The sequence below is a fragment of the Nerophis lumbriciformis genome, linkage group LG08 (genome assembly GCF_033978685.3).
Source record: "Nerophis lumbriciformis linkage group LG08, RoL_Nlum_v2.1, whole genome shotgun sequence".
Taxonomy (NCBI): Eukaryota; Metazoa; Chordata; class Actinopteri; order Syngnathiformes; family Syngnathidae; genus Nerophis; species Nerophis lumbriciformis.
The window spans coordinates 50,607,980-50,628,963 of record NC_084555.2 but is presented as its reverse complement, the minus strand read 5'-3'; the positions used below and the strand labels follow the sequence as shown (position 1 = coordinate 50,628,963).

General features: G+C 41.5%; 1 protein-coding gene across 1 annotated transcript in view; it reads left to right on the top strand.

Moving 5' to 3' along the window:
- LOC133611970 (genetic suppressor element 1-like) overlaps nucleotides 1–20,984 on the top strand; it is a 167,964-nt gene that overhangs the window by 113,537 nt on the left and 33,443 nt on the right. Inside the window, exons 4-6 of the mRNA XM_061969175.2 lie at nucleotides 10,370–10,545; nucleotides 16,140–16,346; nucleotides 16,413–16,568. Of these exons, the coding sequence (XP_061825159.1) occupies nucleotides 10,370–10,545; nucleotides 16,140–16,346; nucleotides 16,413–16,568 (539 nt within the window). The remainder of the gene's footprint in view (nucleotides 1–10,369; nucleotides 10,546–16,139; nucleotides 16,347–16,412; nucleotides 16,569–20,984) is intronic.

Below are 20,984 nucleotides of genomic sequence, written 5' to 3'. Positions count from 1 at the left end.
CCCCATACCAATATTTTAGTAGTAGGGTTGTCCACATACCAATATTTTAGTAGTACTGTTGTCCCCATACCAATATTTTAGTAGTAGTGTTGTCCCCATACCAATATTTCAGTAGTAGTGTTGTCCCCATACCAATATTTTAGTAGTAGGGTTGTCCACATACCAATATTTCAGTAGTACTGTTGTCCCCATACCAATATTTTAGTAGTAGTGGTGTCCCCATACCAATATTTTAGTAGTAGGGTTGTCCACATACCAATATTTCAGTAGTCCTGTTGTCCCCATACCAATATTTTAGTAGTAGTGTTGTCCCCATACCAATATTTTAGTAGTAGTGTTTTCCCCATGCCAATATTTGAGTAGTAGTGTTGTCGCCATACCAATATTTGAGTAGTAGTGTTGTCCCCATACCAATTTTTTAGTAGTAGTGTTGTCCCCATACCAATATTTTGGTAGTAGTGTTGTCCCCATACCAATATTTTAGTAGTAGTGTTGTCCCCATACCAATATTTTAGTAGTAGTGTTGTCCCCATACCAATATTTCAGTAGTAGTGTTGTCCCCATACCAATATTTTAGTAGTAGGGTTGTCCACATACCAATATTTCAGTAGTACTGTTGTCCCCATACCAATATTTTAGTAGTAGTGGTGTCCCCATACCAATATTTTAGTAGTAGGGTTGTCCACATACCAATATTTTAGTAGTAGTGTTGTCCCCATACCGATATTTTAGTAATAGTGTTGTCCACATACCAATATTTTAGTAGTAGTGTTGTCCCCATACCAATATTTAAGTAGTAGTGTTGTCCCCATACCAATATTTTAGTAGTGGTGTTGTCTCCATACCAATATTTAGTAGTGGTGTCCCCATACCAATATTTGAGTAGTAGTGTTGTCGCCATACCAATATTTGAGTAGTAGTGTTGTCCCCATACCAATTTTTTAGTAGTAGTGTTGTCCCCATACCAATATTTTGGTAGTAGTGTTGTCCCCATACCAATATTTTAGTAGTAGTGTTGTCCCCATACCAATATTTTAGTAGTAGTGTTGTCCCCATACCAATATTTCAGTAGTAGTGTTGTCCCCATACCAATATTTTAGTAGTAGGGTTGTCCACATACCAATATTTCAGTAGTACTGTTGTCCCCATACCAATATTTTAGTAGTAGTGGTGTCCCCATACCAATATTTTAGTAGTAGGGTTGTCCACATACCAATATTTTAGTAGTAGTGTTGTCCCCATACCGATATTTTAGTAATAGTGTTGTCCACATACCAATATTTTAGTAGTAGTGTTGTCCCCATACCAATATTTAAGTAGTAGTGTTGTCCCCATACCAATATTTTAGTAGTGGTGTTGTCTCCATACCAATATTTTAGTAGTAGTGTTGTCCACATACCAATATTTTAGTAGTAGTGTTGTCCCCATACCAATAGTTTAGTAGTAGTGTTGTCCACATACCAATATTTTAGTAGTAGTGTTGTCCCCATACCAATAGTTTAGTAGTAGTGTTGTCCCCATACCAATATTTTAGTAGTAGTGTTGTCCCCATACCAATATTTTAGTAGCAGTGTTGTCCCCATACCAATATTTTAGTAGTAGTGTTGTCCCCATACCAATATTGTAGTAGTAGTGTTGTCCACATACCAATATTTGAGTAGTACTGTTGTCCCCATACCAATATTTTAGTAGTAGTGCTGTCCCGATACCAATATTTTAGTAGTAGTGTTGTCCCCATACCAATATTTTAGTAGTAGTGTTGTCCCCATACCAATATTTTAGCAGTAGTGTTGTCCCCATACCAATGTTTTAGTAGTAGTGTTGTCCCCATACCAATATTTGAGTAGTAGGGTTGTCCACATACCAATATTTTAGTAGTAGTGTTGTCCCCATACCAATATTTTAGTAGTAGTGTTGTCCCCATACCAATATTTTAGTAGTAGTGTTGTCCCCATACCAATATTTAAGTAGTAGGGTTGTCCCCATACCAATATTTTAGTAGTAGTGTTGTCCCCATACCAATATTTTAGTAGTAGTGTTGTCCCCATGCCAATATTTTAGTAGTAGTGTTGTCCCCATACCAATATTTTAGTAGTAGTGTTGTCCCCATACGAATGTTTTAGTAGTAGTGTTGTTCCCATACCAATATTTTAGTAGTAGGGTTGTCCACATACCAATATTTTAGTAGTAGGGTTGTCCACATACCAATATTTTAGTAGTACTGTTGTCCCCATACCAATATTTTAGTAGTAGTGGTGTCCCCATACCAATATTTTAGTAGTAGGGTTGTCCACATACCAATATTTTAGTAGTAGTGTTGTCCCCATACCAATATTTTAGTAGTAGTGTTGTCCCCATACCAATATTTTAGTAGTAGTGTTGTCCCCATACCAATATTTTAGTAGTAGTGTTGTCCCCATAAGTACTCTGTGTGTGTGCGCTGCCGAACATGCTCCTCTGCTCGTAAAACCAGCAATGTCATGACGTGATGACGACGTGGGGGGACCGGTACTTTTTAGAGGCGGTATAGTACCGAATTTGATTCATTAGTACCGCGGTACTATACCAGTACCAGACAACCCTACCAGGAGCCCAGTCCAACTTCACACGTTTGAGTCCTGTCTTACTGTATTTGTCTGGGCTTTGTTTGCCTGTTGCCATAGCAACGAGGCTTGAGACAATAGAGGGCCTCGCACTGAAAACATGAAAGGATTTGACATTTTTCTAACAGGCTCTTGGTTTGTGTTACAAACGTGTGAACAAACGCACGCCATGAAACGGAATAGGGGGAGGATTCAGCTCTGCTTCTTCCTGCTCCTTTTCCAACATGTGACCAGAAACCGGAAAAATGTTGTAACTGTGTGCAGGTTTAAAATAAACTAGCCTAAATAGAATAAATGATTAATAAATAATTAATTATAGAAGAAAAAAATATATTTTTCCATATATTAAGCCGCAGATACTGTAGATACGTTATGAAATTACATATTTACTCAGAAAGATTTGGTAAATGTTTAATAATAATAATAATAATAATAGATTTTATTTGAAAAAAGCACTTTACATTGAGTAAACAACCTCAAAGTGCTACAGTGTCTTAAAAAAAATAAAAATAAAAATATAATAAAAAACAAAAACAAAAAAAAACTAGAACAGCCAAATAGCTAGAACTAGTATGCATGTATCTAAATAAAAAAAGCTTTTTTTTAAAAATAAGGGTTTTTAAGCCTTTTTTTAAAAGCATCCACAGTCTGTGGTGCCCTCAGGTGGTCAGGGAGAGCGTTCCACAGACTGGGAGCGACGGAGCAGAAAGCCTTGTCTCACATTTTTCGTAGCTTTGTCCTCGGAGATAAGCCGCAGATACTGTAGATTCGTTATGAAATTACATATTTACTCAGAAAGATTTTGTAAATGTTTAATAATAATAATAATAATAATAATAGATTTTATTTGTAAAAAGCACTTTACATTGAGTAAACAACCTCAAAGTGCTACAGTGTATTAAAAAAATAAAAAGATAATAAAAAATAAATAAAAATAAAAACTACAACAGCCAAATAGCTACAACTAGTATGCATATATCTAAATTTAAAAAAAGCTTTTTTTTAAAATATGGGTTTTTAAGCCTTTTTTTAAAAGCATCCACAGTCTGTGGTGCCCTCAGGTGGTCAGGGAGAGCGTTCCACAGACTGGGAGCGGCGGAGCAGAAAGCCTTGTCTCACATTTTTCGTAGCTTTGTCCTCGGAGATAAGCCGCAGATACTGTAGATTCGTTATGAAATTACATATTTACTCAGAAAGATTTTGTAAATGTTTAATAATAATAATAATAATAATAGATTTTATTTGTAAAAAGCACTTTACATTGAGTAAACAACCTCAAAGTGCTACAGTGTATTAAAAAAAAAAAATACAGTGTATTAAAAAAATAAAAAGATAATAAAAAATAAATAACAATAAATGATGATAATGATAAATGAGTTGTACTTGTATAGCGCTTTTTTCTACCTTCAAGGTACCCAAAGCGCTTTGACACTACTTCCACATTTACCCATTCACACACACATTCACACACTGATGGAGGGAGCTGCCATGCAAGGCGCTAACCAGCACCCATCAGGAGCAAGGGTGAAGTGTCTTGCTCAGGACACAACGGACATGACGAGGTTGGTACTAGGTGGGGATTGAACCAGGGACCCTCGGGTCGCGCACGGCCATTCTTCCACTGCGCCACGCCGTCCCTAAAAACTACAACAGCCAAATAGCTACAACTAGTATGCATACATCTAAATAAAAAAAAGCTTTTTAAAAAAAATAAGTGTTTTTAAGCCTTTTTTTAAAAGCATCCACAGTCTGTGGTACCCTCAGGTGGTCAGGGAGAGCGTTCCACAGACTGGGAGCGGCGGAGCAGAAAGCCTTGTCTCCCATTTTTCGTAGCTTTGTCCTCGGAGATAAGCCGCGGATACTGTAGATTCGTTATGAAATTACATATTTACTCAGAAAGATTTTGTAAATGTTTAATAATAATAATAATAGATTTTATTTGTAAAAAGCACTTTACATTGAGTAAACAACCTCAAAGTGCTACAGTGTATTAAAAAAAAAAATACAGTGTATTAAAAACATAAAAAGATAATAAAAAATAAATAAAAATAAAAACTACAACAGCCAAATAGCTAGAACTAGTATGCATATATCTAAATTAAAAAAAGCTTTTTAAAAAAATAAGGGTTTTTAAGCCTTTTTTTAAAAGCATCCACAGTCTGTGGTGCCCTCAGGTGGTCAGGGAGAGCGTTCCACAGACTGGGAGCGGCGGAGCAGAAAGCCTTGTCTCACATTTTTCGTAGCTTTGTCCTCGGAGATAAGCCGCAGATACTGTAGATTCGTTATGAAATTACATATTTACTCAGAAAGAATTTGTAAATGTTTAATAATAATAATAATAGATTTTATTTGTAAAAAGCACTTTACATTGAGTAAACAACCTCAAAGTGCTACAGTGTATTAAAAATAAAAAATACAGTGTATTAAAAAGATAATAAAAAATAAATAAAAATAAAAACTACAACAGCCAAATAGCTATAACTAGTATGCATATATCTAAATAAAAAAAAGCTTTTTTTTTTAAAATAAGGGTTTTTAAGCCTTTTTTTAAAAGCATCCACAGTCTGTGGTGCCCTCAGGTGGTCAGGGAGAGCGTTCCACAGACTGGGAGCGGCGGAGCAGAAAGCCCGGTCTCCCATTGTTCGTAGCTTAAATATGTTTTTACATTGGCATTTGTTCCATGCTTAGTTAACTAAAAAAACAAAACAAAACAAAACAGCGGTGCTTGAACCCCAATACAGTACAATATTAACCAAAAATATGCCTTTTTAAAAGAAGAGCTTCAAAATAAGAAGCTTTGCGTTAAAAAAATACTAATAAAGTTCCAAACATGATTTAGTATGCAAGACATTGTTTCAGACTTTCAATATGTGTGTATGCCAAACAAATAATAATAATAATATATTTTATTTGAAAAAAGCACTTTACATTGAGCAAACAACTTCTAAGTGCTACAGTGTATTAAAAAAAATACAAAGATAATAAAAATGAATACAAATTAAAACTAGAACAGCCTAATAGCTAGAACTAGCACGCATATATCTAAAAAAAAAAAGAAAAAAAAAGGCTTTTTTAAAAAGAAGGGTTTTTAAGCCTTTTTTTAAAAGCAGCCACAGTCTGTGGTGCCCTCAGGTGGTCAGGGAGAGTGTTCCAGAGAAAGCCCGGTCTCCCATTGTTCGTAGCTTTGTCCTCTAAGGTTGGAGGAGGTTAGCCTGGGCATTTCCATGGAGGCACTGGTGGGTTAGTATGGTTTATTTACTTACCTTCATTTCTTTCCTGGCGGTGTCTGCAACGCGGCAGTAAAACGGAGGATCAAACAAAACAGAAGTCACGGTCATGGACCCGCTCGCTCGCAGGTTTCAAACTCAAGGCCCGAGGGGGCCAAATATGGCCCCGGCACACCTGGAATTAATATGTGTTAATAAAATGCTTCATCTTTTCTTACGAAAAATTATTTGTTCTTTCCCTTTTGACGTTAAAAAATCATGTGCTGCATGCAATTGCGTATCTTTCCAAATTCAATATTGTCAAAATCAAAATATTATCATGTACTGCAAAAATATTTGTTGTTAAAATAAAGATAAATACTGTGCTTGACCTATGATTTCAAAATTGTATTGTAAATTTTACAGTTGAATTATGAGTTTTTTGCCGCAAAATCTACTTTGGTACTGTTTTTTTTCCATATACAGTAAGACAATTAAACATTTAAAAATCCAACAAAACATTAAAACAACAACATTTAAAAAAAAATTTTAACCAATGTTACCGCTAAAAACAGTGGTATTGTTTCTCCATTCCATTCCATTTATTCTATTTTTTTATATGCTGTAAAAAAAAACTTCCAGTTTTTTAAGTAAAATTAAAAAAAAAAAAAATTGCAGTTTTTGTGAAAAAAAATATATTGTTACCGATTATATATATATACATGTTTATTCATATATTACTCATTGTTAAACAGGGCCCTTTGAGGGCAACTATAACTACCATGTGTTGAATAGAGGATCTTTGAATGGGTGTTTTTGCAATGTTTCTTAAAAACAGCAGAGCGCTCTTGTCATATAGTGGATCTTTGATCGGGGTTTCTGCAGTGGCTCCTTAATAATGGCAGCACACTGTTGTCGAATAGAGGATCTTTGAATGGGTGTTTTTATAGTGTTTCTTAAAAACAGCAGAGCGCTCTTGTCATATAGTGGATCTTTGATCAGGGTTTCTGCAGTGGCTCCTTAAAAATGGCAGCACACTACTGTCAAATTGAGCATCTTTGAATTGGTGTTTTCGCAATGTTTCTTAAAAACAGCAGAGCACTCTTATCATGTGGTGGATCTTTGATCAGGGTTTCTGCAGTGGGTCCTCAATAATGGCAGCGCACTGTTGTTGAATAGACGATCTTTGAATGGGTGTTTTTATAATGTTTCTTAAAAACAGCAGAGCACTCTTGTCGTATAGTGGATCTTTGACTAGCGTATCTGCAGTGGGTCCTTAAAAATGGCAGCGCACTCTCGTCGAATAGAGGATCTTTGAATTGATGTTTTCGCAATGTTTCTTAAAAGCAGCAGAGCGCTCTTGTCATATAGTGGATCTTTGATCGGGGTTTCTGCAGTGGCTCATTAATAATGGCAGCACACTGTTGTGGAATAGAGGATCTTTGAATGGGTGTTTTTATAGTGTTTCTTAAAAACAGCAGAGCGCTCTTGTCATATAGTGGATCTTTGATCAGGGTTTCTGCAGTGGCTCCTTAAAAATGGCAGCACACTACTGTCAAATTGAGCATCTTTGAATTGGTATTTTCGCAATGTTGCTTAAAAACAGCAGAGCACTCTTATCATGTGGTGGATCTTTGATCAGGGTTTCTGCAGTGGGTCCTCAAAAATAGTAGCACACCCTTGTCAAATAGAGGATCTTTGAATTGGTGTTTTTGCAATGTTTCTTAAAAACAGCAGAGTGCTCTTGATATATAGTGGATCTTTGACTAGCATTTCTGGAGTGGGTCCCTTAAAAATGGCAGTGCACTCCCGTCGAATAGAGGATCTTTGAATTGGGGTTTTCATAATGTTTCTTATAAACTGCAGAGCGCTCTTGTCATATAGTGGATCTTTGATTGGGGTTTCTGCAGTGGCTCTATAATAATGGCAGCACACTGTTGTTGAATAGAGGATCTTTGAATGGGTGTTTTTATAATGTTTCTTAAAAACAGCAGAGCACTCTTGTCATATAGTGGATCTTTGACTAGCGTATCTGCAGTGAGTCCTTAAAAATGGCAGCGCACTCTTGTCGAATAGAGGATCTTTGAATTGGTGTTTTCGCAATGTTTCTTAAAAGCAGCAGAGCACTCTTGTCATATAGTGGATCTTTGATCGGGGTTTCTGCAGTGGCTCATTAACAATGGCAGCACACTGTTGTGGAATAGACGATCTTTGAATGGGTGTTTTTCTAGTGTTTCTTAAAAACAGCAGAGCGCTCTTGTCATATAGTGGATCTTTGATCGGGGTTTCTGCAGTGGCTCTATAATAATGGCAGCACACTGTTGTTGAATAGAGGATCTTTGAATGGGTGTTTTTATAATGTTTCTTAAAAACAGCAGAGCACTCTTGTCATATAGTGGATCTTTGACTAGCGTATCTGCAGTGAGTCCTTAAAAATGGCAGCGCACTCTTGTCGAATAGAGGATCTTTGAATTGGTGTTTTCGCAATGTTTCTTAAAAGCAGCAGAGCACTCTTGTCATATAGTGGATCTTTGATCGGGGTTTCTGCAGTGGCTCATTAACAATGGCAGCACACTGTTGTGGAATAGACGATCTTTGAATGGGTGTTTTTCTAGTGTTTCTTAAAAACAGCAGAGCGCTCTTGTCATATAGTGGATCTTTGATCGGGGTTTCTGCAGTGGGTCCTTAAAAATAGTAGCACACTCCTGTCAAATAGAGGATCTTTGAATTGGTGTTTTTGCAATGTTTCTTAAAAACAGCAGAGTGCTCTTGATATATAGTGGATCTTTGACTAGCGTATCTGGAGCGGATCCCTTAAAATGGCAGTGCACTCCTGTCGAATAGAGGATCTTTGAATTCGGGTTTTCATAATGTTTCTTAAAAACAGCAGAGCGCTCTTGTCATATAGTGGATCTTTGATCAGGGTTTCTGCAGTGGTTCCTTAATAATGGCAGCGCACTCTCGTCGAATAGAGGATCTTTGAATTGGTGTTTTCGCAATGTTTCTTAAAAGCAGCAGAGCGCTCTTGTCATATAGTGGATCTTTGATCGGGGTTTCTGCAGTGGCTCCTTAATAATGGCAGCACACTGTTGTCGAATAGAGGATCTCTGAATGGGTATTTTTATAATGTTTCTTAAAAACAGCAGAGCACTCTTATCATATGGTGGATCTTTGACTAGTGTTTCTGGAGTGGGTCCCTTAAACATGGCAGTGCACTCCTGTCGAATAGAGGATCTTTGAATTGGTGTTTTCATAATGTTTCTTAAAAACAGCAGAGCGCTCTTGTGATATAGTGGATCTTTGATCGGGGTTTCTGCAGTGGCTCCTTAATAATGGCAGCACACTGTTGTGGAATAGAGGATCTTTGAATGGGTGTTTTTATAGTGTTTCTTAAAAACAGCAGAGCGCTCTTGTCATATAGTGGATCTTTGATCAGGGTTTCTGCAGTGGCTCCTTAAAAATGGCAGCACACTACTGTCAAATTGAGCATCTTTGAATTGGTATTTTCGCAATGTTTCTTAAAAACAGCAGAGCACTCTTATCATGTGGTGAATCTTTGATCAGGGTTTCTGCAGTGGGTCCTCAAAAATAGTAGCACACTCCTGTCAAATAGAGGATCTTCGAATTGGTGTTTTTGCAATGTTTCTTAAAAACAGCAGAGTGCTCTTGATATATAGTGGATCTTTGACTAGCGTATCTGGAGCGGATCCCTTAAAAATGTCAGTGCACTCCTGTCGAATAGAGGATCTTTGAATTGGGGTTTTCATAATGTTTCTTAAAAACAGCAGAGCGCTCTTGTCATATAGTGGATCTTTGATCAGGGTTTCTGCAGTGGGTCCTTAAAAATAGTAGCACATTCCTGTCAAATAGAGGATCTTTGAATTGGGGTTTTCATAATGTTTCTTAAAAACAGCAGAGCGCTCTTGTCATATAGTGAATCTTTGATCAGGGTTTCTGCAGTGGCTTCTTAATAATGGCAGCACACTGTTGTCGAATAGAGGATCTCTGAATGGGTGTTTTTATAATGTTTCTTAAAAACAGCAGAGCACTCTTGTCAAATAGTGGATCTTTGATCAGGGTTTCTGCAGTGGGTCCTTAAAAATGGCAGTGCACTCTTGTTGAATAAAGGATCTTTGAATTGGTGTTTTCATAATGTTTCTTAAAAACAGCAGAGCGCTCTTGGCAAATAGTGGATCTTTGATCAGGGTTTTTGCAGTGGCTCCTTAAAAATGGCAGTGCACTCTTGTTGAATAGAGGATCTTTGAATTGGTGTTTTCGCAATGTTTCTTAAAAACAGCAGAGCGCTCTTGTGATTATTATCAATATGCGGCGGCCTCCCAATCCCAGATGAAATGGAGCAATGAGAGAGAAGATGTGTTGGATGAAGACTCATATATTAGGACCAGCTCCCCACTTTGATCCTGACCCACACTGACATGTCACACCCATCTTTACGCTCCTCTGAGCCTGGGGGGGAGCGGCGGCGATCTTTAAGACCGCTTTTTTTCTCTCAACTTTCCTGTCAGCTAACTCTCTCCTCTCGCCTCGTCCTTCTCCCAGGCCGAGCCCAGCGTCCACAGGCCGGGCAGGGCGGAGCGAGCGGTCACCTCCGCAGAGACCGCCCATCCCCAGCAGGACAGGAGGACCCCGCCCGTCGCCCAGCTTCACCCGCTGGCGCACCCCTTTGGCCTCACCCCCAGCTCCGTCATGCAAGACCCGCGCATGCAGAGCCTCAGGCAAGCACGCCCACACGCATGACCTTGTATGGAAAACAACAATCTCACTGCTAAGTCATCACAGTCACGTGACACCCATCCAAATACTTAAAAACATATTACATGTCAGTATAAATACACATTATTATTATTATATACGATAAGACCACTACGATGTGTCGATGGAATAATTACATTTTTCCAAATGGCTCTTTAAAGATAAAGCTCTTGTTAGTGGCCCTAAAGCAGGGGTGTCAAACTCAAGGCCCGGGGGCCAGATAAGGCCCACCACATCATTTAATGAGGCCCGCGAGCGCCTGGAAATAACATGCATCAATAAAGTACTTTAAAATATATAAATATATACGTACTGCATGAAATTGCATATAGTTTCAACTTTATTTTATCCAATATTGCAACAAATATTGAATTATCTTACTTCCCAAATTTTTGGGGGTCAAAATAAATGTAAAGACTTGAATACCTTTTAAGTTTTCCTGTAAAAACAGATTTTACCGTAAAATTTACTGTGTTTTTTTTTTTTTACACCTGTTTGGTCGACCAGCTCTTCCTCCCAGGTAATCTAAGTTACTGGTCAATCCAAAGTTCTTTCGATGACATATATGCTGAGTAAGAAGGACCATCAAGACAGAATTGGAATATTTTCAAGTTTTACTAAAGCTTTAGGAGGTCAACTTAACCAATACATTCATATCGGCTACTCTTGTTGATCTGGCATTCCAACGGAAAAGCCAAATCCTTTTCACACAAAGAAAACCCCCATCTCCCCCTTGCAACACTGATAAGGAACCAGTGGGGGAGGTCTTCCCATTCCAAGTTTAAGACACAAAACAGACCTCTGAACACAAGAGAAACTAGTAGAATATACAAAGGAAAAGTACTAGATACTCCAAACATGGCTATGTAAAAAGAAAGAACTCTTAAACACATATGCATCCTCCAAGCACCATATTACTGTAAATTGAAATTTTGTCGACTGAGCTACAAGTTTTATTTTTACTGTAAGACCTACGTTTTTTACGGTGTATAACTGTGAATTTCACGGTAAAAAAAAATGGCTGCCACAACTAAAAAAAGTGTGACTGTTCTTCCATTTACAGTAAAATGTATAATTTTTTTTTTTACATTTTTACAGTAACATTTTTGCCACCAAGCTGCCATTTTTTATTTTTTTTTAAACAGTGGTACCTTTTTATGTTTAAAAAAAAGTATTTATAAATATGTATTTCACAGAAAATTCCGATTAATTCCTTTGCCAGTTTTTTTTTTACTGTGAAATGTTTTTATAGTGTAACTAAAAATATATATATAAAAATCTAATTACAGGCAAATTCATATACAAGTTTTTTTTTTTACTATAAGACCTAAGTTTTTTACGGTGTATAACTGTAAATTTCACGGTAAAAAAAAACTTGCTGCCAAAACTAAAAAAGTGTGACTGTTCTTCCATTTACAGTAAAATGTAGAATTTTTTTTTTTTACATTTTTACAGTAAAATTTTTGCCACCAAGCTGCCATTTAAAAAAAAAATTTAAACAGGTGTACCTTTTTATGTTTAAAATTTTTTATTTATAAATATGTATTTCACAAAAAATTCCGATGACTGGGTTGCCAGTTTGTTTGTTTTTACTGTAAAATGTTTTTATAGTGTAACTAAAAAAATATATATATAAAAATCAAATTACAGGCAAATTCATATATCACTGGCGGTTACAAGTGGCCCTTCAATGGCTGCTATAAGTGCCATGTGGCCCCCAATGAAACAAAGTTTGACACCCCCGCCCTAATGGATCTACTGCAGACACCATACCGAGTTCAGTTCAAAACTTGGGAAAAAGACACTTAAAAACACCAGAGTGCTTGGCAGATCCTTGCATTGCCATTTCAACCTCGCTAGCAAACAGAAGCCTGGCGTCCAAACTTATGGTTGACACAACTGAGGCGTTCCTCAAGGCACCGCTTTAAGTCCTCTCCTGTTTGGCGGTCACACATTCTTCCCTAAGTAACTCAGGTTGTTTGCTACGCATGCAGTCAGTAGTTCAACATCTTTAGTTATACTTGTGGTGTTCCTCAAGGGTCCATTTTAGGTCCTCTTTTTTTCACCCTTTCACCTGCGAGTTCAGTTCCAAAAACTTGTGAGAGACTCATATTTGTGCAGCAGATTCCTAAAAACACTAAAGTGCTGTTAGGGAGATGATCTGTGACTAACTTATGTGCAGAATGTCTTTATAAACTTAGAGCTCCTCTAACTCTGACAAAACAAATACAACCAAAATCAAATGTCTTCTGTAGAGGACGTTTATTTACCGGGATACCAAATAAGAAAGGAAGAGGTCCCTCCCCCCAGGTAATCAGCTTTCTGGAAATGTGGTACCCAAAATGATTCAGTCAGATACTGTATATCTGATCTACAGGATAATACAGGGGTGTCAAACGGGTTCTTTATTGAGGGCCACATCGCTATTATGGCTCCCCTCAGAGGGCCACATGTGGCGGACCACATTAAATGACATGACAGACCACATTAAATGATGTGACGGAGCAAAATAAATGATGTGGCGGGCCACATTAAATGATGTGGCAAAACATGGTAAATAACACGACAGGCCACATTAAATGACGTGGTGGATCACTTTAAAAAATGTGACTGACCACATTAAATAATGTGACGGGCCATGTAAAATGAGTTGGCGGGCCATTTTAAATAATGTGATGGACCAAAATAAATGATGTGGCAGGCCACATTAAATGACAAGGTGGGCCACATTAAATGATGTGGCCAACCATGGTAAATAACATGACAGACCACATTAAATTATGTGGTGGACCACTTAAAAACAATGTGACTGACCACGATAAATGATGTGGCAGACCACAATAAATGACATGGCGAACCACATTAAATAATGTGACGGGCCTTGATGTGGCGGACTACTTTGAAAAATGTGACGGCCCATATTAAATGATACAACAGCCCACTTTAAATGACATGACAGACCACAATAAATGATGTGAAGGACCAAAATAAATGATGTGGTGGGCCACTTTAAATGAAAAGGTGGGCCACCTTAAATGATGTGGCGAGCCATGGTAAATAACATGACAGACCACATTAAATGATGTGGTGGACCACTTTAAAAAAAAAATGTGACTGACCACATTAAATAATGTGATGGGCTACATAAAATGAGTTGGCAGGCCACTTTAAATAATGTGATAGTCCAAATTAAATGAGGTGGCGGACCACTTTAAATGACATGGCGAACCACATTAAATAATGTGACGGGCCTTGATGTGGCGGACTACTTTGAAAAATGTGACGGCCCATATTAAATGATACAACAGCCCACTTTAAATGACATGACAGACCACATTAAATGATGTGAAGGACCAAAATAAATGATGTGGCGGGGCACATTAAATGACAAGGTGGGCCACCTTAAATGATGTTGCAAGTCATGGTAAATAACATGACAGACCACAATAAATGATGTGAAGGACCAAAATAAATGATGTGGCGGGCCACTTTAAATGACAAGGTGGGCCACCTTAAATGATGTTGCAAGCGATGGTAAATCACATGACAGACCACATTAAAGGATGTGGTGGACCACTTTAGAAAAAATGTGACTGACCACATTAAATAATGTGATGGGCCACATAAAATTAGTTGGCGGGCCACTTTAAAGGGGAACATTATCACAATTTCAGAAGGGTTAAAACCATTAAAAATCAGTTCCCAGTGGCTTATTTTATTTTTCGAATTTTTTTCAAAATTTTACCCATCACGCAATATCCCTAAAAAAAGCTTCAAAGTGCCTGATTTTAACCATCGTTATAAACACCCGTCCATTTTCCTGTGACGTCACATAGTGAAGCCAACACAAACAAACATGGCGGAAAGAACAGCAAGCTATAGCGACATTAGCTCGGATTCAGACTCGGATTTCAGCGGCCTAAGCGATTCAACAGATTACGCATGTATTGAAACGGATGGTTGTAGTGTGGAGGCAGGTAGCGAAAACGAAATTGAAGAAGAAACTGAAGCTATTGAGCCATATCGGTTTGAACCGTATGCAAGCGAAACCGACGAAAACGACACGGGAGAAAGCGAGGACGAATTCGGCGATCGCCTTCTAACCAACGATTGGTATGTGTTTGTTTGGCATTAAAGGAAACTAACAACTATGAACTAGGTTTACAGCATATGAAATACATTTGGCAACAACATGCACTTTGAGAGTGCAGACAGCCCATTTCAGGCGCGCTAAGAACATTTATTTTTCCACGATTTCAGCACTCAGGTTAACCATACCTAAATACCGTATTTTTCGGACTATAAGTCGCAGTTTTTTTCATAGTTTGGCTGGGCTCCAGTGCGATTTATATATGTTTTTTTCCTTCTTTATTATGCATTTTCAGCAGGTGCGACTTATACTCCGAAAAATACGGTAGTCACAAAATACTGCATTACACAAGACTACCCGAATGTACTCGAATGATTGAAAAAAATAAATGTTTTTAAGCTAAATTATTGGTAAACACAGTTTATGTATAATCCATCCATCCATTTTCTACCGCTTATTCCCTATATTCTGTAGACATACCCTCATCCGCTCTCTTTTCCTGAAAGCTGATCTGTCCAGTTTTGGAGTTGATGTCAGCAGGCCAGGGAAGCTAGGGTCGATATTCTTCTCTTGATCATCTTCGGTGGCATAAGAGACGGTGTGAGCCAAGACATCCAGGGGGTTTAGCTCGCTCGTCTGCGGGAACAAACTGCCGCCATTGCTTGCCGTGCTACCGAGGTCCTTTGTCCCTGAATTGCTCACACACTCCGGCAGATTCAATGGGGGTCTGGCGGCAGATTTCTTTGACTTTATCGTTGGAAATGCATCTGCTTTGAGTGTCGCAGGATATCCACACATTCTTGCCATCTCTGTCGTAGCATAGCTTTCGTCGGTAAAGTGTGCGGAACAAACGACTGACCATTTCGTCGGCTTTCCCACACCCTCGTATTTTGAACAAATTTCGTCCAATTTCTTGTCACTTTGGCATCTTTGGGCCACTGGTGCAACTTGAATCCGTCCCTGTTCGTGTTGTTACACCCTCCGACAACACACCGATGAAAGTGAGAAAATGGCGGATTGCTTCCCGATGTGACGTCATCGCTCCGAGAGCGAATAATAGAAAGGCGTTTAATTCGCCAAAATTCACCCATTTAGAGTTCGGAAATCGGTTAAAAAAAATATGGTCTTTTTTCTGCAACATCAAGGTATATATTGACGCTTACATAGGTCTGGTGATAATGTTCCCCTTTAAATAATGTGATGGTCCAAACTAAATGAGGTGGCGGACTACTTTTAATGACATGTCGGACCACATCAAATGATGTGTCGGGCCGCGTAAAATAAAGTGGTGGGCCAGATCTGGCCACAGGGCCTTGAGTTTGACACACGTGTTATAATCTATTCATTATTTATTTAACATTACATCTCATTCATTCCTTTGTGTGTGTGTGTGTGTGTGTGTGTGTGTGTGTGTGTGTGTGTGTGTGTGTGTGTGTGTGTGTGTGTGTGTGTGTGCACGTTGTACAGTCTACCTGGGCAGATGCACCCTGCCGTCCCCTCGGGCGCCGTCCCCGAGGAGTACCTGAGAGCGCTGCGGCCCTTCGCCACACCAGACGACCTGAGGCTGACGTCCGTGCCGCTGAATCTGGACCCTGGCCTCGCCGCTCACGCCGCCGCCGCCGCCGCCTACTACCACCACCCGGCCTTCATGCACCACCGCCTGTCTCTGCCCAGGTGAGCAGGCGGGAGCACAACGTTCCGACAAAGTGGGGACTCATTTGCGCCTCTCTTCCGCCGCAGGATGGAGGAGTCCTTGTGCATGTCGGCGTTGCGCTCGCAGTTTTACTCCGTGCCTGCGGGGGGAGCCTTCCCTTCCCTCCATCCCTCTGGCCTGCACCTACACCTGCCTGGAGGTCGCTACCCTGGAGAGATGAACCACAGCGTGCTGGTCGAGAGGTACTTTACAGCGTCCTCGCTGTCTAATGAGTCTGCGGTAGAGATGCGCGGATAGGCAATTATTTCATCCGCAACCGCATCACAAAAGTCGTCAACCATCCGCCATCCACCCGAACTAACATTTAATCAAAACCGCACCCGCCCGCCATCCGCCACCCGCCCGTTGTTATATATCTAATATAGACGATGCAAGGCATTAGTGAGGTTATAAAGCTTTTGCCTGTTAAAGAAAGGAGACTGATCCAATGTAGCAGAGACATTCAATGCGTGCCGCGCTGTCACGGCCCGGACGCACACCAGTGCGCAATCATGTGGGAGCCGCGCTGAGCGCACCTCCAAGCGCGCTCGCGCCACTCAAACTGCTGCGTTCACACATGCATCTGTAAGCCTTGTTTTAACATCCTGTGGCACTCTTCTGGGATCACGGCGGACGAAACTGCTCATGCTCAGGGTGTTTGTGGAGGTTCGGGGTTTTGCACAAATGTGATGCACCATGTTAGATGTCCCTGTTTTGTGACTGTCGTAGACATAAACAGCGTTGCAGCTCTTGCAAATCACGTAGCCAGCATTACTATCATCCTGATTTACAACCTCATAAAAACGAGTCCACGCTGAACTTTTCTGGCCTTTTTTTCCCCCTGGTCTTTAGTATTCCCTTTTTTAGTTTGTCGCGTACCACGTTTGCTGCCGGCGTTGCCATCTCTTTTTTTTTTCTTCTTCTGTTGTGGCATATGCAGCAGGTGCCTGCTCGTTTTTCGTATGTGGGTAACAACATTTAACTATGTATATATATTTCCGAATTGGTTTAACTGCCACCCGTCTGAATCTATTTAAAATTAAAACATTTTTTATTTCAACCGCCCGACCCGACCCGCGGATAAAATCTAATTTTTTTTTAATTTCAACCGCCCGACCCGCGGACAATCCGCGGACTCCGCGGTTGTGTCCGCAAACCGCGCATCTCTAGTCTGCGGCTATTAGAGATGCGCGGATAGGCAATTATTTCATCCGCAACCGCATCAGAAAGTCGTCAACCATCCGCCATCCACCCGATGTAACATTTGATCAGAACCGCACCCGCCCGCACCCGCCCGTTGTTATATATCTAATATAGACGATGCAAGGCATTAGTGAGGTTATAAAGCTTTTGCCTGTTAAAGAAAGGAGACTGATCCAATGCAGCACAGACATTCGCGTGCCACGCTGTCACGACCCAGACGCACACCAGTGCGCAATCATATGGGAGCCGCGCTGAGCGCACCTCCAAGCGCGTCTCGCTGCCGGCGACGGCCGGGTATGGGCCCAACGCTCCAGCGCCATCCATTTTCAGGGCTAGTTGATTCGGCAGGTGGGTTGTTACACACTCCTTAGCGGGTTCCGACTTCCATGGCCACCGTCCTGCTGTCTATATCAACCAGAGTGAGCCCCACCCCTTTCGTGAGCGCGCTGCGCGCGGAGTGACCCCTGTTACGCGCCCCCGGCAACAGGGGTGGCGGGCAGGTAAGCTGCGCGGGCAGGTAAGCTGCGCGGGCAGGTAAGCTGCGCGGGCAGGTAAGCTGCGCGGGCGGAGTGCGCGGAGTGACCCCTGTTACGAGCCCCCAGCCACGGGGGTGGCGGGCAGGTAAGCTGCTTACCTGCTGCGCGTGACGCCGGCCGCGGCGAAGGCGGACGAGGCGGGGTGTCGGTGCGGTGGGCGCGGTGGTGACCCTGGACGTGCGTCGGGCCCTTCTCGCGGATTGCCTCAGCTACGGCTCCCGGTGGGGCCCTCTCGGGGGAAGGGGCCTCGGTCCCGGACCCCGGCGAGGCCTCCCTTCTCCGCTCCGTAAAAGTGTCCATCTCTTTTTTTTTTTTTCTTCTGTTGTGGCATATGCAGCAGGTGCCTGCTCGTTTTTCGTATGTGGGTAACAACATTTAACTATGTATATATACAGGTAAAAGCCAGTAAATTAGAATATTTTGAAAAACTTGATTTATTTCAGTAATTGCATTCAAAAGGTGTAACTTGTACATTATATTTATTCATTGCACACAGACTGATGCATTCCAATGTTTATTTCATTTAATTTTGATGATTTGAAGTGGCAACAAATGAAAATCCAAAATTCCGTGTGTCACAAAATTAGAATATTACTTAAGGCTAATACAAAAAAGGGATTTTTAGAAATGTTGGCCAACTGAAAAGTATGAAAATTAAAAATATGAGCATGTACAATACTCAATACTTGGTTGGAGCTCCTTTTGCCTCAATTACTGCGTTAATGCGGCGTGGCATGGAGTCGATGAGTTTCTGGCACTGCTCAGGTGTTATGAGAGCCCAGGTTGCTCTGATAGTGGCCTTCAACTCTTCTGCGTTTTTGGGTCTGGCATTCTGCATCTTCCTTTTCACAATACCCCACAGATTTTCTATGGGGCTAAGGTCAGGGGAGTTGGCGGGCCAATTTAGAACAGAAATGCCATGGTCCGTAAACCAGGCACAGGTAGATTTTGCGCTGTGTGCAGGCGCCAAGTCCTGTTGGAACTTGAAATCTCCATCTCCATAGAGCAGGTCAGCAGCAGGAAGCATGAAGTGCTCTAAAACTTGCTGGTAGACGGCTGCGTTGACCCTGGATCTCAGGAAACAGAGTGGACCGACACCAGCAGATGACATGGCACCCCAAACCATCACCCAACCATGCAAATTTTGCATTTCCTTTGGAAATCGAGGTCCCAGAGTCTGGAGGAAGACAGGAGAGGCACAGGATCCACGTTGCCTGAAGTCTAGTGTAAAGTTTCCACCATCAGTGATGGTTTGGGGTGCCATGTCATCTGCTGGTGTCGGTCCACTCTGTTTCCTGAGATCCAGGGTCAACGCAGCCGTCTACCAGCAAGTTTTAGAGCACTTCATGCTTCCTGCTGCTGACCTGCTCTATGGAGATGGAGATTTCAAGTTCCAACAGGACTTGGCGCCTGCACACAGCGCAAAATCTACCCGTGCCTGGTTTACGGACCATGGTATTTCTGTTCTAAATTGGCCCGCCAACTCCCCTGACCTTAGCCCCATAGAAAATCTGTGGGGTATTGTGAAAAGGAAGATGCAGAATGCCAGACCCAAAAACGCAGAAGAGTTGAAGAATCAGAATCAGAATCAGCTTTATTGTCATTACGCAAGGTAACGAGATTGAGGCCATTCCATACAGTGCGATGTGTGCATGCTAGAAAAACAATGTGCAAATATATAAAAATATAAAAAATGTAGAAGTGCAATGAATATGGTGTGAAATGAATATATACATGAAAAAAAAATGAAAAAAAAACAGGGTGGTTGGTGGAATGGGTTATTCACCGAAGAGAAGGCAGTTATGAGGGACAATGGGGCAGTCCGTTCAGGATGGTTATGGCCCTGGGGAAGAAGCTGTTCTTTAGCCTGTTTGTTTTGGTTTTAATGCACCTGTAGCGCTTCCCAGAGGGCAGCAGGTGGAACAGGTCAGAGCCAGGGTGGGTGCTGTCCTTGATGATGGCACTGGCTCTGTTGAGGCAGCGGGAGGTGTAGATGTCCGTCAGAGAGGGGAGAGGGCGGCCGATGATCTTCTGAGCCGTCTTGACCACTCTTTGCAGCCTCTCCCTGTCTGCTGCAGTGCAGCTGCCGTACCATACCGTAATACAGTAGGTCAGCAGGCTCTCGATGGACGAGCGGTAGAAGGTCAGCAGCAGGTCATGCTTCAGGTTGTACTTCCCGAGGACTCTAAGGAAGTGTAGCCGCTGCTGAGCCTTCTTGATGATTGATGTGGTGTTGACTGTCCAGGAGAAGTCATTAGAGATGTGGACTCCAAGGTACCTGAAGGTGTGGACCCTCTCTACACGCTCGCCGTTGATGTAGAGGGGGGCAGGGTCGGTGCTGCTCCTCCTGAAGTCGACGATGATCTCTCTGGTCTTGCTGGTGTTGAGAGCGAGGTTGTTCTCCGAAGACCAGGCCGTCAGCTTCAGGACCTCCTCTCTGTAGGCAGCCTCGTCACCCCTGGAGATGAGCCCGACCACTGTGGTATCGTCGACGAACTTGACGGTAAGGTTGTCACTGTGGGCCGGACTGCAGTCATGGGTGTAAAGGCAGTAGAGGAGGGGGCTCAGCACACAGCCCTGTGGGGAGCCGATGCTCAGCGTGCGGGAGGATGAGAGGTGCGGGCCAAGTCTCACATTCTGGGGTCGGTCCGTTAGGAAGTCCCTTATCCAGGCGTTTGTGAGAGGGGGGAGGCCAAGAGTGTCCAGTTTATTGCAGAGTCTGTCCGGGATTATTGTATTGAAGGCAGAGCTATAGTCCACAGAGAGCATCCGGACGTAGCTCTGCTGCTGCTCCAGGTGGTTCAGAGCAGAGTGGAGAGCAACAGCGATGGCGTCCTCTGTGGACCTGTTCGCCCGGTATGCGAACTGGTGGGGGTCGAA